Genomic DNA, 16,395 nt, shown 5'->3' on the forward strand with positions numbered 1-16,395 from the left:
CACAGCCGTATGTTTCTATTGTGATGATTGTGTCGGTTGGCTCACCAATTGCAGGGATGGGGGATTTGGTGCGGAGCTTTCTTGGTAACGTTAACGATCCAAGGACGACGGGGGCAAAAAAGAGGGCAGTTTCAAGCGGGACGGGTGTTGGACGTGAAATGCCTCGCTACAGCTGCAGTGTCGGATGCGTGGGTACGGGGGTGATGTCGAATAGGGCAGTAGCCATGCGAATAGGTTTGAATGAGAGGCTGGATGACAAGAAAGATTCTGGTAAGAAGGACAGGGAGGCTCCGCGAATGTGACGCAGGTCTCGGACAGTTGGGCGGAGTCGATTCTGGTCGAGTGTTGGTTAGGTAGACGCAGGAGCATCGAAATCTCGACAGGAACCATAGGTCCGTAACGTTGGATGGGAGAAAGAGCGCAACCAGCATGAGAGAGACCTGAGAGTGGGGGTAAATTATGGAGACAGCAAGGAGGCGCATCCATCCGTACGGGGACTGGAAAATGGAGATCGGGAGCGGGAACCGCGCCTGTGGACGGGAAGGAGAATAGTGTCTGGAGAATGTCGCGCGAAGGCATGTCGAGACCCATTGATTTGATGATGAGTGATCGATGTGAGTGAGATGGTGTTGATATCCATGGCAACTGTCTGTCAATTGATGAGATGTCGAGAGAATGGGAAAAGAGTTTTCCCTTTCGATTTGACCTTGATCAGCATATCATCGGTCGGTAATGTCCGTGACCTGCTTTCGAACGTCTGTCTGTGCGTACCTACCTACCTACCTTACTAGCAGGTGACTGCTGTGGCTTCTTTCCAGTCTTGTCTGCATAAGGTAAGCACCGCCACCAAATGCTAGGTACTTGCCAGTATTGGTCTGCGGCTTGCTTGCTCCTTCTCCTTCATAGGCCCAGAGCAGTTCAAGGCAGAAATACATCCGTGGGCTACTACGTACTGCCTGCCCACTTACGGTCTCGTGTGGGGGTCTCGTGCACCTTCCCTGCAAACCCGGCTGCAAGTTGCACTTTACCACATGTCATGCAACATCACCCTCCATCTCGTCCGTTGTCTTCATCTTGGACTATGCCGCCATCGGAACCGGCGGCATATGTGCCCTGTTAAAAGCTATTGCGTCTCGTTCCGCCAGGCGCATCCTGACGCCCTTCCTTGTCCTCCCCCCAGTGAGTGCCGGTCTAGTCTCCCAAGTTGCATCAGACCTGCAGCGGCGACCAGTCGGAATGCCAAATACCTCGCACCGGTTGACGAGGTACCTTTCCCGTGCCGCGATTTCTACTCTCGCCGCAACTGCACGCGGTCTTTGCCTCTCGAGCCAGAGCTCGGTTTTCTTCCGATCATGGAGAGTATACCTAAACTTACACCAGCCTTGAGCCCCCCTCCACCATTCCGAAAGAGGGTTTGGAACGACATGCATAGTTTACACCCGCAGCTCACAATACCTATCTAGACGCTGCCTTCATTAGCCTAAAGTCTCTGTCTGGCCCGTCGGCTTTCGTTATTGCTTTAGCAATGTCACCGCATCCGTGCCTTTGAGCTACCTGGGTGCCCCGGGACCTAGCCATGCCCGGGAAGCCAGGTCGACGCATCGTAACCGTGCCATCGTTGTCCTCCTCCCCTGCCATTGTGCCAGCAGGTCTGGCGCCAAAATGGGGATAAATTCCCGTGTCCTCCAGGCCTAAGGCTGATGAGACCCATTACCACCACAAAGAATCGGCTACGGATTCCTACCTACCCACTGCAATTGGCGACTGCTCCTGCGGAGAGGAGAGGGGATGAGAGGAAGGGGCCCTGCCGCTACTATCTATCTTTGGCCTGCCCGCCACGCTCGTGAGTTGCACACAGGCCGGCCCCATCGACTCTTCAGAGAACGACCAAAAAATGCGGCAGCGTGCAGGTGTCTGCATTGAAGTGACCGAAGCCACCCCATTTACCTTGGCCAGCTTTCTTCTTCTTCTTCTTCTTCTTCTTCTTTTTCTTCATCGTATTAATCACCCTCCTCCTCCTCTTTTCCCCTTTCTTTTCTCCTTCTCCTCTGTTTAGGACAACTTGATGGCGCTGCGCATTTGGATCGAGTAACAGCGGCAGACCGCGGTCGACCCCTCCCCTCAAACAGGTAGCGTGGGGTGATAGTTTGGGGAGTGGGATGTTGTGACCAATACCAGCTCGTGCTCAGCCCTGGTTCTAGACTAGACGTTCCTCGGCAAAAGAAGAAGAGAGGCGCCAATCACGTATTGCGTGTCACAAAGTACGTTGTGGGTTCATTCGAGAACATTTCTTGCGAGCGCCTCCGATTGGCGGCAGCGGAAGGGAAAAGCAGATGAACATCAGCAAGCCGTGGGGGGCTTTCAGGCGGGCACAAGCCACGGCAGAAATACGCCCGAATTCTCTCTTGCTTCGCTATGGATGCCCCCTACCGGGATCAATCAAGCAACGGATCCGTGATGAAGATGAGATGAAGGCTCCAGGGTGCATTTCCTTGGGGAACTAACTCATCATGCAAGTAAACAAGTAGTTATCGCGACTGTAGCGCCACCGAAGCAACCCCCATCGCCATGGGCACAACCACCGATGACCTGGGATGAGCTTGTCCTAGGACACGAAATGTTACTTTATAGGGGGGGGGGTGGGGGGAAAAACCAACCTGTCGCCCGTGTGCCAGCAAGCTTCCTTCGACGGCAGCCCGACGCGCAATACAACACAATGCCCTTTCTCTCCTTATAGCGCAGAGCGTTATACGCCTTACGAATACATACACGGGAAAACGGAATCCCAGCTTTTCCTAGGAGCACGAGCCAGCAAGTGAATACTAGGGCCCTGGACCAATACCATAGCAGCATATGTATATGTCTCCTTGTTCTCGAGGCTCTGACGCGTACCGGAGCCCGCGAGGGCACGAGGGCGGCAAATTCGTCTTCAAATGAGATTGCTCAATGGTTCGAATGCCGCAAGAATACGACGTATTCCCGGAAGCAGGGTAGGGGATGGGAGCGGGTCGCGATTTGAGGGCCTCGAGCAGGCGAACGGATGGGGAAAGATCTGATGAACCAAGGACTGAATCATCTCCTGGGGCCGCGGCGCGGCCCAGTGTCCGGAGTATCTGCACCTAAGATAATGCCCTTCTTCTTTCATCGACGTCCCAGTTGACCTGCATCTCTTCAGCTGGGGTGGAGGGCGCACCGAGACGAAGGCAGGCGCAACAAGATGGCGTGCACTGTTGTGCTGGAGCCAGTACAGGGCCCACCGGTGACAACGTTGGGCACGCGAGTTGGCGCTTCACCACGACCGGGGATCACCGTCCGGCGCGGCTGGCACGGTGGTGTCTCGATTCGCTCCTCTTTTTCTTGCATGCTTAGCGTGAGGGTCGAAGTTGTCCAAAGTGGAGTTCCACCGAGATGGGGCGTCCCTCAAGGGGGGGGGGGGGGGGGGGGGGGGCGGTTTCTGATCGTGCCTTGTTCGTTGCAAGTTTCCTCCCATTTCCCCGACAGGACCCTGAAATCCGACCTGAATGCAAGCTGACGGCGGCATCATGTAAGCCATGGTATTCTGGTTCAACGGCGTCGTCAGCGTCTTGGACCGTGGAATCGGCGGTTGGGGGCGGCGGGCGACAAGGAGACTCCAGTAAAGCCTTGGACACGGGTCGGTTTCTCCAAAGCGACACTGAGCTTCTACAGACCCTCTGCGGGACGACTCGAAGCATGCGCAGGCGGGAACTGGAGCAGATGAGGAACTCTGGAATGTCTTGGGCTCATCACCAATGACGCTTGTCTGTCTTGGGTCCCAGCCTTCTTAGTGTAGGAATGCCGGCCGGCCACAACCCGAACGGCAGGCGGCACAGAGTCGGGCACTGCGTATCCAGGTAGCCTGCAGGAGGGTTTACCTCTCTCTCTCTCTGCTCGGCTTGCTTCGAGGCGCGCGCCCCATTCGTGCCTGGTGTGGTGTGCCGACATTCGACTTTAGTGGCATCCACATTTCATTCAGTCCAACGTCCACTGTTCGGCACACTAGACCACACAGACCAGTCAGGCTCGGTGCTGCCACCTCCAGAGGGAATGGTCTAGTCGCATCACATCGCATCGCATCGCCTCGCCTTGCCTCGCCTTTTTTGCAGTCCATTTTCTTGCCAGTCCACGGCCCGTCCGGTTCGGTTCCCGTACCAGAGCGCAAAGGCTAGGGCTTGCGACGGCGTCTCGCCGTCTCGGGGAAATACATAGTAGACCGGAGCAGCAGCTTTTTCTGTCGACTCCCCTGATCCATAGCAAAGGGATTAAGATCCGGATCAGCTGTCAACGCTCGCTCTCTACCCGTGAGAATGGTCCGCTTGAGGAGTTTCGCAAGAGGCCGACGCAACGTCTTGCGGGGAGCGTCCGACATGTAACATGCTCCAAGAAGCGGTATCGGGTAGAGGGATATACCCAGCGTAGGGTCTTTTCCAACGATTCGTGATGCTAACCATTTTTCCATGTGCTGACCCTTGGAGGTCGGGAAGGCCAGTCCGCCGCAACAGCTAGGTAACTGTAGGCTGGGATCGGTCATTGTTCCGTCCAAGGTTCTGTCATTCCTTTCTTTCCCGCCGAGGCAGTGGTCCCAATGGTCCCTGAGGAGGAGAGGGCCCGATTTCCTGGCCGCCGCCTCTGGAGAGGGTGGGGAGGGGGAGGGGTGGAACAAGTTATTAAGTAGTAGCAGGAGCGCCAGCCAGAGAGCCAAGTGGGCGGCAGGCCTCTCCAGCGTGCGCGCCTTCACGGCGGACGGAGGAGAGGAGGAGAGGAGGGGGCAGGTCCCCTACAGAGACGCCCTCCCTGCATCTAAACTATTTTCATGCTGGCCCACTTACACCTGCAGCAGCGTGCGCGCGCCGACATGTCAACGACTGGCTTCTTGCTGTTTGTTGCAGAGAGAGCCGAGATGGGGGACGGGGAGATGGAGAAGGAAGAAAGACGATATATATAAATAAATAAACAAACAAACAAAGATGAGACGGAAACGGATAGGAAGAGAGATGAAGAGAGATGAAGAGGAGGAAGAGGAAGAGTAAGAGGAAGAGGAGGAGGAGGAGCAGGAGGAGGAGCAGGAGGAGGAGCAGGACTGGCCGATCAAATGACCGCTCTTCAGCAAGGAAGGGACTGAACTGTGGTATACCTTTTCACATCCATCATACGTAGCTAGGTAGGTAGCATAGGAGTAGAGCAGCAGCAGAGTAGGTAGTACAGCAGGTGAAGCAAGTCTCACAAGTGCAAAGGAGAACGAGACGAGACTGGACGTTGGAATGGGACTACTGAGTATTCGGCCAACTCCACACCCACCTCCCGCATTCCTCAGCTGGCTGGCTGGCTGGCTGGGTGTGAGAGGAGAGCCATCAGAGTGCTTTTTTGGCTGTGGCCCTGGCTTTTTCTGTCCATCTCTGGAGGAAGGGCCCAGGTCGGCCTCATCCACGCACCGTGGATGACCCTCCTGCTGCACCCACTTTGAATCCCACTCCGACTCCAACTCCCACGCACCCACGCACCCACGCACCCACGCACCCACCACACCTGACAGCCCCTCCCCTCCCCTCCCTCGGCCCCTGCACGAGGAACGGCACAACTACGTACTCCCAGCAAGCGACACCAACTACGGACAAGAGCCGTCCTCTCTCTACGCAATCCTGCCCACTATTCCGCCGGGTCTACTGCGACGAGAGATCCCTCCCGACGCTGCAACCTGTGCGATGACTTTCCTCCCGATGTCCACTCGACGCCGTCTGCACCCGCTCTTGATCAAAACTCAAGCGCCATCGACTCGGCAGCCCTATCACCGAAACCTTCTTCTTCTTCTTCTTCTTCTTCTTCCTCCTCTTAACTCTTCCTAACCCTCCTTCCATATCCAATACGCCAAAGACACTGCCAGACTTGATCAGCACCCACCGCAGAGGGAACAAGGCTTTGCCCACACACGAGCGCCTTGCCAGATCGGCCTGCCCATCTCTCTGTACTCGTGGCGTACCCAGGTACCCACCGACCCTTAGCGACCGAGGCGGCGGACCAAGCCACCCAGTCAGCGAGGTCAAGTGCAGTGCGGTAGAGAGAAAGACAGAGACTGCCAGAGAGAGTTGCACCCAGGCGAACGTGGGGAAATTCCTTCTGGTGACCCTCGACTCGCCGAAACCGAAACCTTCACTTTTCCAAAGGAAGCTCTTCCTCCCCCCCCTTCCTCTCTCTCACACCACACAAACCTATTACTCTCTCCCGAAGTATTGCTCGCTTTCACATGGCCGCCGGCACCCCCTCCCCCATTGCGGCTTCCAGTCCCCTCACATCGATGAATCCCACAACAACAGAGCACGACTTTCGCTTCCCGCGAAGGCCTGATGACCACTGTCGCGGTACAACACAGTCACAAGCGCTTTCCAAGGCCAGCCCGAGCGACCTGCCCGCCGGTCTTCGGGATCTACGACTCGACCTCTCCGCCGTTCTGTACCCGAATGCGCACGACAGGTTCTTGAAAAAATCAGACTTTCCCCCCTTCCAAAAGGCAACCATGGACTCGTACCAGAGTCCCGAAGATATGCAGAAGGAGGACCCTCTGGCGACCCAGGTGTGGAAGTTCTTCAGCAAGACAAAGCACATGTTGCCAAATCAGCAACGCATGGAGAACCTGACATGGAGAATGATGGCGTTCAACTTACGCAACAAGCGGCAGGCGGAAGAGAAAGAAAGGTCAGGATTCCTACCTTTCCAATGCGCCATCTGTCTTCACTATATGCTCTATTTTTTTTTTCTTCTTTTTCTCTCGCCCATGAATTCTACTCTCTGGCAGCCTTCTTTTGCGTGCCATGCCGGATAGGACTTGGCTAACCTCTGTGTGGGACGATGTAGGCTCGCTCGATCTGCGCCGGCAGCTGCACCACCGGCTACTACGTTCAATGCCAACCCCCCAGCGGTATCGCTCAATTGCGCAAGTCGTCGGAACAAAACGTGAACCACCCAGAGCCCATGAATCTCGATGATTTCATCTTTTCCGAGAATATTGCGACGCCTGTCACGAACCCATCGCCTCTGCCGCAAAAGCAGGAAGAGAAGAGCCATCATCAAGCGCACTCATCTTTTCCGTCAGCCATTCCTATCAAATCGCGCAAAGACTCGGTCATCCAGCAGCACTTTGTCCCGCAATCCGTTCCTTTCCCTCCCCATCACCAGAAGACCCATGACGAGTTCAACTATGTTACTCGGCATCATCGCAAAACGAGTATTGATGAGCGACGGGTAAGCCAATCTTTTTTTTGATTATTATTAATCCTGCGGCGAATCAGTCAAATGAGACGGATGCCCCCCCCCCCCCCCCCCCCTCTTCCCACCCAACTCTGACGTCTGCGTTTCTTTTAATTCTCCTATCTTGCGCACACCCCGGGCGCTGTACCGATGCACACCCCCGATATCGTGTTAGTGCCCACTTTGGTTTCGCCTGAGCTGACCCCAATCGCACTTAGACCCGTAAACGTCCGGCCGACTTCTCTCCCCAAGTGCCCGCTGTGAATAGCACCACGACAACCTCGAGTGACTTGGATGCCGACTCGGAACTACACGAATACTCTCTCGATAACGCCAACGGATCCAACATGTCGCAAAATTCGCATCAGACGGGTGTCCCCTTCGGTCTTGATACCTACAACATCGAAAGCGACCCTATCATCACATCTGCCGGCCCCTTCCAGCAGAACTTCTCCTTCTCACCTTCCACTTCTCCCATGATATCTCATGGCCCATTTTCCACCGTCTACAATGGTTCTTCAGTCCAGTCCTCCTCCCTGAACCCGTCCGACTTTTACTCCCCGCCAGGATCGGCTTATCATTCCACTGTATCGACGCCGCATCCCATGCCCGATAACGATGGCTTCTACTTTGGGTCGATGGATATGCGCAGTCAAAGACAGCAATCTTTCCGCCAAGGCCCTCAGAACATGGGAAATCAGATGAACGGGCAGTTCATGTACAACCCGCAAAATGGAAACCCCATGTTCCCGGCATCAGCACCCGCTACCGAGAACGTATCTGCCTTCAGCGCCGCGCCCAGCCCCTTTGGGCACATCGACCCGACCCAAGTGTTCCAGCAAGATCACCCTGTTCGGTCCCCCGGCATGTCTATGCCCAATGAGGGTCTGTTCACATTTGGCGCAGATTCGGACGAGGAGGACGGCGGTGCCTTTGCCGACCGTAACATGGTCATGCCTCAGGACTTTTCGCCCGGTCCTATTGATGACAGCAACTCGCTTGGCTGGGATCCGTCGCTGCCCGGCCAGTACAGTACACAGGCTGCGCGGTACCCTGGTGGCCCACCCCGAAAGCAGGTGACTATCGGTGGCACCACAACTGATTATGTCGAAAACAATGACTGGGAAGGCGGTAACCTGCCGCGGTCGCAGTCCTTCAGACAAGGTTCCGACAGGAGGGGCGGCAAGGTTCCACGCACGGCCTCGACGCCCGCGGGACATCTTGGCAGAAACGGAAACCCCTTTGATCGCATGGCACAATCCACGCCCAACTCTCCACCCGAGAACAACGGCGCAGTGTCTGGGTTCTCTTCCGTCGCCCCTAGCCGGCCCTCATCTCCTCCTGGTTCGAAGCAGGGTTCCACGACCAACTTGCAAGCGGCCGCGGGCAGCCAAGGCGAAGGAAACGCGCCTACCACATGTACAAACTGCTTCACTCAGACAACGCCGCTCTGGCGCCGGAACCCCGAAGGTCAACCTCTTTGCAACGCCTGCGGTCTGTTTCTGAAGCTCCACGGCGTTGTTCGACCGTTGAGTCTGAAGACCGATGTCATCAAGAAAAGAAATCGTGGCTCAGGCGCGAGCTTGCCCGTCGGTGGCACGAGCACAAGGTCGAAGAAGAGTGCCGGGGCCAGCGCTTCGGGGCCTGTCTCCCGGAAGAACTCGACGCTTGTCGTTTCCACTCCGACCAACAACGCCACAACGCCGCCTGCTGCCGCTCGAGCCGGTAGTGCAAACGAGGGTGAGAGCCCTGCTAGCGGTCCTGCGTCGGGAGGCAACACTGCTGGCAGCACTCCGACAAGTTACGGAACCGGTTCGTCCACCGGTGCCGCCGCTGGCGGTAAGGGGGTTGTGCCGATTGCCGCCGCTCCACCCAAGAACACTCCTGGTCCTGGAGCTGCCGCTCTGTCTCGCAACGTCAATACATCCTCGTCCTCCGGTTCCTCGAAGCGCCAGCGCCGTCACAGCAAGAGTGCCGGCAGCGAGGGCACCGCGGGTATGGACGTTGACAGTCCCGAAACTTCAACGGGCTCTCCCAACGAGCCTGCGAAATCCTTAGGATCCGCCACCGGTCTTACTAGCATGCCGACGGCTGGCTCACTGGGCCTGGCCAATGGATTTGGCATGACCCAGCGTCCAATGATGGGCACGGGCATGATGGGAATGCCTGGTGGTCAGAATGGCCAGCTGATAAACCCAGGTGGCCCTGCTTCCGGTCCGCAGGAATGGGAGTGGCTCACTATGAGTCTTTGAGGCTCCTGCGCTCCCCCACCCTCATCACGATTTTCGGTACGATTGCAAATTCAGACACCAGCGCGGTGTCGCAAAAGCAGTATTGCTGCTGGGTTTGCTTTTTTGTTGAAGCCCCGTTTTCCCTTCGACGATAGATCGATGACTGGATGCGCTCCTTACTCGTTGCGTGTTTTGAAAGACTTGAGAGTCTTCGTAATGGCGAACAGTTTGATTTATACGGGTTGATATTTTACGAATTCTGCTTGATACCACCACAACCTCGAAGTTGGCCTTTGTGCGGCGGCCCTCTGTTTTTGGGCCGCCTATGTATGGGAAGATAATGGAGGGCGGCCTGATTTGTTTACTCGATATCCTACAATTGAGGCTAGCGACTCGCGGGGGGTTCCGTGTGTACATCATATCGCGGGATCCCCAGCCCACGTCAGCAGCGATCTACGACTTAATGCGCTGAGGGATGAGAGGCTTGATGAAGCCGATGGAAGCTTGGGAGATTTATGACGATGTTTAGAAGAGCGACCGCTTCTCCTTTTACGACCATGATAGGAAGTTTGTTTCCGTCAGGGTACCCTTGAGCGTATGGGGGTGTTTTTTTCTCTTTGTCTGGGTATCATCAGACTTTGGGGCGGGACGATTTAATTTTGTGAAGCGGTCCTAGAGCGGCTTCTTTGAACGTCCTGGCGGTCTACTGGAAGCAGGGCCACGTGTCTTGCATATTGATTATATCTAGCGCTATGCACCTGAACGAGATCAATTGAGATACCTCTTTTTTTCTTCATCACAATCTCCGTCCTATTCTGACTGTGTACCTATTCAGGTCTGTGTCCAGACAACGCCTGGCTGGTTGACATTTCTTGAGGCAAGTAATAGCAAAGTGCGGTGTGTTGATGCCAGGCTACCTGACCAGTCACATACATGTGAAGACGAAGGGCTCATTACGTACTGGTAAAGAACACGGGCTTTCATGATCCCGTGGTCCCACGAGATTGGCAGCTGGGGCATTGGCCCCGAACGTGAGCTCCGCGCCCAACGGTCTCATAAATCGTTTGGTCTTCTGGGTGGCATATTTCTGGGCAAGCTGGGAAACCCAGATGGCTGGCCTGGGGCCTCCGATTATAAGCTGAATGGCATCAAGTTACTCTGAAATTCTCTCTCTCTCTCTCTCTCTCTCTCTCTCTCTCTCTGTCCCCCCTCCCCCCGTTTAATCTTCTTTTATCTTGCCTTTCTTTTCATCATGGGCGGCCGAAAGGGGTGGGAAAGAGGAGGGATGCGTTTGAGGATGTGGCGGGTACCTCCATGGTGACAGTCCCGAGAAGACGGATGTACTCTTCTCTGCCCGGGATGTTTGTCGGTCTGCCTCTTGTGTATAGGTTTCATTCTCCAGCCACCACCGCCGCTGCAGTGTGATGGCCGAGCTGCCTCCCCCTCTTGCCGGGAGCATACAGGGCAGACACCCAAACCGTCTTCCGTGGAACGTTGTGGCCTTTCCTGGTCGGCGGGATCAAGTATCGTATGGAGGAGACCGTTGTGTCTCCTTGGCCAAAGGTATGTAGTGGTCTTGTTTGCCTGGGGAGGCATTCTCAGCGTGACACGTCAACTGCGCAAGGAGACGAAGGCAAGGACGGCCCGGGACGGAGCTTGGCCAGGGGTCTTTGTTCGTCAGCGTTCAGCACCGACTCGTCGAGAGGTGGGGGGTTGAAGGGCTCGAAGGACTCCATTGACAGGCCGAAAGCGATCAGTGATGGGCTGTAGATCTCCCGGAGCTCTCTGTGACTTCACGTCCAGAGAATGAACATCTTGGGGCATCTCATTATGAGTTTCGTGATGATACCGTCTCCACCACCTGCGGGCAAAATAAATATGCCGAGCTGAACCGCCAGGACAAACTGGCCATCCATAAGCTATTGGGCTTTTATACGATGCGGCCAAGGACCGTTTACACTAGCTTTGCAGCATTCCGGATGTCTGTACCTGCACCAGGCGATGCTACCATTGGAAGCTTCGCATAGTGAACCGTTGGTCAGAAGAGCCTTGAGGATATGTATGGGCCGTGGTGTTCCCAAAGTCAAACCTGTACAACGGAAATAGATCCCTGGGCAAAAACACATTTGCCATCGAGCCGGCGTATTTGCGTCGTTCGTAGCCTTCTTTCCGGGCAACTGCCCAGTTCGACACTATGTTCGTCCCCGCCAAACAAGAAGAAAAGAAGATAACCTGGAATACCTACCCGAAGCCAAAACATACCGCCCAGGGCAAAACCACCGCAATGCGTGTCGCCGCCCTCGCCGCCCTCCTCTCAACGGCCCTTGCCGGTGTCGCCGCCGGCCCTGGTCCTCTCCCGGCCCGACGCCCGCGTCGCCGTCGGAGGGGAAGAGCGCCAGAACGCCAAGTTCCCCAAAGAGATGGATCTCATGGAGGAGCTTATGAGGCGGGCCGCGACGTACTGCCCCGGCGCGAACGGCGGTGACAGGAACGAGTGCTACTGGAAGCTGCGCGGGGCGTGGCCGGGGTACCCGGACGACTACTCATCCTCCACTTCGTGGACGGGTAGACCGCCCCCCGCCTCAAGGTCTGTTGGAGGAGGGGTCCTGAGCAGAGGCGGCAATCGGGTTGAATGATGGATGCTGGAAGAGGGGAGGGGAGGGGGAGGGGGAGGCAACTTGCTAGTCATTTCCCCCCACTTGAAGTGTTGATGAGGCTGGTTTCAACCGGGTATATGGTTGCAGTGCATAATGTGCGGACGAATAGCAGATTCAAACTGTTGGCCAGGTCAATACTCAGACCTGAGTCTGGTAGCATGATGCAACCACCCGTCGCCATGTCAACGCCCACGAGGCCGAGTGGAAAGCCTGTTTGGCACATACCGCTGTTGAGGCGGACTTGGATGAGCGAAAAGTCGGCGACAAGTGTGCAAAGCGTTATAAACGGTCAAACATCTGTAAGGTCCCAATCGTCAACGAAAGTCTCCACCGGTATTCGGATGTGTTCTTCTCTACAAACGGCCATCATGTTGGAGCACTTGAACAGAGGAGGACGGACATGCGGCAGATGACCGAAGAAATATCGTGTATTTCTCCCCAAGCTGTGGCGAGCCGCCCAGCCGCCTTGGCAGCACCCAGCGGACTCAAGACTTGGAGGCATAGGCAAAAGTAAAACAAGCGAGTTCCCCATTTCCGATTTTGAATGCCAGAAAACCAAATAGTTTTACGTATTTCTGCTGTACGCATTCGTTTGTCTCTTGTTGCTTCGTCGGGCCGGGTGGGACAAGCATCTACACCCAAGCCGCACCCAGTCTCGCGCCATCAGCAGGCGGAGGGGGAGAGGGTGGGATAAACCCCGACCACGACGGCAATTTCCCAAATTTCACCATAATTTGCCAACCACCCTTGAACTTGATTGTCCGTCGATTCCACCCTCATGCCAGTGGCCCAGACGTTCCTAGAGTCGTATCGAATGCGTGGGGTAAGAGAGAAAAGGCGCTTAAGCGGTAGGGTTGGGGTTCATCTACGGGGTGGCGTTAGTCACGAAACATCATTCACGGGTATCTAAAGACGACTCGGCGGCGGCCTTGGCCGAAGGGAAAGCGTACCTTGCGCTTGCCACCGGTGAGGGTGACGTTGACGAAGCGGCGGGTGTATGTGAGACGCTTCTTCGCGCGGCCCTTGGGGGTCTTCTTCTTCTCCTGGGGCTCAACCTTGGGGCTATCGTGATGGTCAGTGATCGGATCGGTTTAGTTCATCAGGCTGACAGGCTTCAGCATCGCCCGGTCGGCCATCGCGTCCGTTGCATTCGTCATTTGCGTCGTCGTCAACCGTTGACATCGAATGTTGTGTTCCCTCCTTCTTCCGACCGGTTGTTTCCCTCGTCTTCGTCCGCGATGGCCGGGTTTTGGGCGGTCGCCACTTCTCTTTCCAAAAATAAAGGGAGAAAAACACCTGGAGATGGGCTGGCTGTCTAAACGGGCAAAGACTTACGTCTGAGACTTGACCTTTCCGGCACGCGCCAACGATCCGTGAACCTTTCCCATTGTGACGGTTTGACAAGTTGCTGCTGTGGTGTTTCAGTGAGTTGGTTGTCGATGGAAATCGAGAGCGGGTTTGTCGACTTCTGCGCGGGCGGATGGGCGTCGGGTTGCGTGCGAGTAGATTGCGGGACCAGCAATTTTGGCTCAGTGAATTTCTGTGTGCACGTCACGTGTTGACTGTGGAGAAGGAGCAGGGCGAGCGAGGGGGTTTCCTTCCGCTTATGGCTGAACCCGCTTTCTCTCGTTTTTGCCTCCCGGAGGAAATGCACGGGTAAAACCTCGGACTTAGGGGTTATGGCTAACTGACCAATCGTCTGACCAACCAACCAACCACCCAATCCGCACCTTGGCTCTGACCAGATGGGGGTAGTCTCAGTGGACCAGTGGCGCGGGCGAAATGAATCATTCGGCGAGGAAGCCTGAAGCACTCACTCAATAACGGGATAGCACTAGGCTGGGGACAATGCACTTGCAGCTATGTTGCCTCATTGGATTCTATCCAAACGACCATGCAACCTATTCAACCATCCTCCCGTTTGTATCTAAACCGGCCGTGCAATGTGCGTACTCTACAGGGTATCTATACATGATCTCGTATGAATGCATCGGCCATGCTTTCGTAGTCTATGCATCGTCTCCAAACGAACCCCAGATCTGCTCTGCGCTCTTTGGGTGCGCACAGTATCCGTTGCACGCTTTGCACTTGTCCATCTTCTTCGACAGCATGTCCTCCAGCGAGCTCGGGTGGAGAACGAGGTCCTTCGTCTTCAGGTGCTCGTCAACGAAGGCGTATGGTCCGCGATAGTCACCTAGGTGAATCTCAGGCAGAAAATCCATGTCGTGGGCGGTGTTTCTCTTTGACACTTCTGCCCACGCCGCTTTCACGTCCTTCTCCACGCGGAAGTCCCAGGTGCCCTCCCAGGAGGCTGTCGTTGAAAGCGAGTCAACGCTGTAGCGGAAGACGGCGCCACCAAACTGATCCGTCTTGTAAATCTCTAAAATCTGCAGCACCGGCATGTATTTTGCAGCAGTGGCCACCGTGCGAAGGACGTTGTTGATCAGCTCGGCGTCGACACCATCAATCATCATGTTGGACGTCAGAGCAAGACGACGGAGGTGCTTCCACACGGGTGGCGATCGGTTACGGGAAATTAGTCCCTCGAAGAAGTCGCTCGCGTCGGACACGTTCGAAACAGCCATTTCCTCGGCTTGGAGACTGAGATGGCCCAGGTTGTGGCCCAGACTGGGGCAAGACGTTCTCGGGACATCGCCCACGTCGTCGGCCTCGGCCATGGCGGGACCAGGTGCGGCAGGGTCCGTGTTTGCTTCCATCTCATTTTCGTCTCCAGAATCAGCATCCTCCCATTCGCCTTCGCCGCCATCGGCAAAGGCATCGAAATGCTCAAAAATGCTGATCCGCTTGATGTGAGACGGCCAGAAGGGAAGACTCCGAGCGTGATCTGAAAAGAGGTAAACATCCGTTGACTCTTTATCTATCACCCACCCGTTCAGATGAGAGAGAGAGAGAGAGAGAGAGAGAGAGAGAGAGAGAGAGAGACATACCTGAGTCGACTTCCAACTGTGCCTCCATGTCCACTTGATGCCACGGCTCAAAGCGAACTTCCCGAAGCCGAGGCAGGCTTGAGAAAATGGTGAGGAGCGCACGAGATGAGAAGTTGCGGTGGTTACGGCGCAAGATCTGGCAGCTGCTGATGACCGGGACCTCGGGCAAGCCGTGTCGTCCAATCTGGTCGCAGCCGGCGGTGATGAAGCAGAAGTCGAGGTCGTGGTCGAAGAAGCGTGAGTTGCCGTCTTGGTCCAGGCCCATCTCGCCAAAGTACTTGTTCTTATCGCTGGGCGAGGCGGCGCTCAGTTCGAGCTCCATGTCCGAAGCCGAAGGCGCCCACTTGCTCAGGATGTCGAAGAAGTTCCAGACGCCCTGCGTGAAGGCGACCTCGTTCTCGTTCTGCTCGATGTCGGTTTCGGGCACCTTGGCGAGCTTGTTGGGGTAGCGCGGCAGCTCGACACGGAGTGAGACGCGGCGGAGGTAGGAGCGGCGGGCTGGGTCCTGGAGTATCTCGTCAAAGCTTGCTAGGTCCTTGGCGGTGCTGATCTCGAGATTGCTGAAGTTGATCTTCTCGATGAACCCCTGCCACTGGCGGCACACGACGGCGTAGCTGCCCATATCATGGCGTTTGCTCTTGGCCTTCCAGATTCTCGAGCGTCTCTCTGCGACGGCGCTGAATGCCAGATGCTCGAGAATGAGACCCCTGAGCTCGACGGGGAGACCGTTCCATGATGCCATCTCGGTCTTGTTTCCCATGGCAGACTTGGTGGTGCCGAGGGTGCAGTCGGCTTCTGATAAGGGCGACGATCGAGGCCCGTTTTGCCCTGCAACCAAGGTGAGGTCCCTCAGAGACTCGAGTGAATTTTCAGCGGGGCAAAGAGTGAGACACCGGGCCCTTTGTGTTTAAGTGCCGGCTGTGTCCTTCAAAAGGCGGCCAAAACAATGGAAATCGGAATGTAAGAACTTGGGAATGATGGCTCGGGGTTTGGGCACCGGAAGGGCGCGCCTTCTTGGTCGCTGTCAACGATGCTGTCACAGGCGAAGGGCTTGCACCTTTCAATGCACTGGATGTCTATGTTGTCACTGAATGTCTTGGCTCGCAGCCCAGTGGGAGTTGCGCCTTTCGGCTGGATAGACATGCCCGCGCACCAATCAGAGTTTGCCAAGGTGAAAGGCTCCTTTTTGTAGCGGTACCTCCTACTCCGAGAATCCTTAGCGTGACTAGCAACTCCCTCCATCTTATCAGGTACCTCAGTGTTGGTGCACCCGCTGAAAAATCCAGCACACAGTTTGCA

The 16,395-nt window shown here is 55.8% G+C and overlaps 5 protein-coding genes across 5 annotated transcripts; 2 read left to right on the plus strand and 3 right to left on the minus strand.

The window, feature by feature from the left end:
• Window positions 1-20: 20 nt before the first annotated feature.
• LY79DRAFT_542820 (uncharacterized protein) lies at window positions 21-874 on the minus strand. The gene has a single exon (XM_060557018.1). It carries the CDS (start codon window positions 589-591, stop codon window positions 91-93), a length of 501 nt encoding a protein of 166 aa, XP_060417660.1. The 5' UTR covers window positions 592-874; the 3' UTR covers window positions 21-90.
• A 1,691-nt stretch (window positions 875-2,565) lies between these two features.
• LY79DRAFT_32474 (uncharacterized protein) lies at window positions 2,566-3,012 on the minus strand. The gene has a single exon (XM_060552440.1). It carries the CDS (start codon window positions 2,851-2,853, stop codon window positions 2,626-2,628), a length of 228 nt encoding a protein of 75 aa, XP_060417661.1. The 5' UTR covers window positions 2,854-3,012; the 3' UTR covers window positions 2,566-2,625.
• A 2,834-nt stretch (window positions 3,013-5,846) lies between these two features.
• LY79DRAFT_647441 (GATA zinc finger protein) lies at window positions 5,847-9,512 on the plus strand (the record flags this gene model as incomplete). The annotated part of the gene is given in 5 exon segments (XM_060562490.1): window positions 5,847-6,708; window positions 6,868-6,909; window positions 6,930-7,254; window positions 7,479-7,773; window positions 7,783-9,512. Coding segments are annotated over 5 exon segments (2,841 nt in total). The 5' UTR covers window positions 5,847-6,259.
• A 3,319-nt stretch (window positions 9,513-12,831) lies between these two features.
• LY79DRAFT_32552 (uncharacterized protein) lies at window positions 12,832-13,548 on the plus strand. The gene is made up of 2 exons (XM_060552450.1): window positions 12,832-12,932; window positions 13,120-13,548. The coding sequence occupies exons 1-2, from the start codon at window positions 12,927-12,929 to the stop codon at window positions 13,465-13,467; spliced, it is 354 nt and encodes a 117-aa protein (XP_060417663.1). The 5' UTR covers window positions 12,832-12,926; the 3' UTR covers window positions 13,468-13,548.
• A 440-nt stretch (window positions 13,549-13,988) lies between these two features.
• Window positions 13,989-16,177, minus strand: LY79DRAFT_542835 (uncharacterized protein). The gene is made up of 2 exons (XM_060557019.1): window positions 15,097-16,177; window positions 13,989-14,993 (listed from the first exon to the last, which is right to left on the minus strand). Exons 1-2 carry the CDS (start codon window positions 15,854-15,856, stop codon window positions 14,158-14,160), a joined length of 1,596 nt encoding a protein of 531 aa, XP_060417664.1. The 5' UTR covers window positions 15,857-16,177; the 3' UTR covers window positions 13,989-14,157.
• Window positions 16,178-16,395: the final 218 nt, after the last annotated feature.

The sequence above is a fragment of the Colletotrichum navitas genome (genome assembly GCF_030913465.1).
Source record: "Colletotrichum navitas strain CBS 125086 chromosome Unknown LY79scaffold_10, whole genome shotgun sequence".
In the NCBI taxonomy this organism is placed as follows: domain Eukaryota; kingdom Fungi; phylum Ascomycota; class Sordariomycetes; order Glomerellales; family Glomerellaceae; genus Colletotrichum; species Colletotrichum navitas.

Coding starts and splice junctions, on each gene's coding strand:
- LY79DRAFT_542820 (XM_060557018.1), bottom strand. CDS start 591: ATGGGTCTCGACATGCCTTCGCGCGACATTCTCCAGACACTATTCTCC.
- LY79DRAFT_32474 (XM_060552440.1), bottom strand. CDS start 2,853: ATGCTGCTATGGTATTGGTCCAGGGCCCTAGTATTCACTTGCTGGCTC.
- LY79DRAFT_542835 (XM_060557019.1), bottom strand. CDS start 15,856: ATGGGAAACAAGACCGAGATGGCATCATGGAACGGTCTCCCCGTCGAG. Junction 14,994..15,096: donor ACAGTTGGAAGTCGACTCAG/GTATGTCTCTCT, acceptor ACCTCTTTTCAG/ATCACGCTCGGAGTCTTCCC.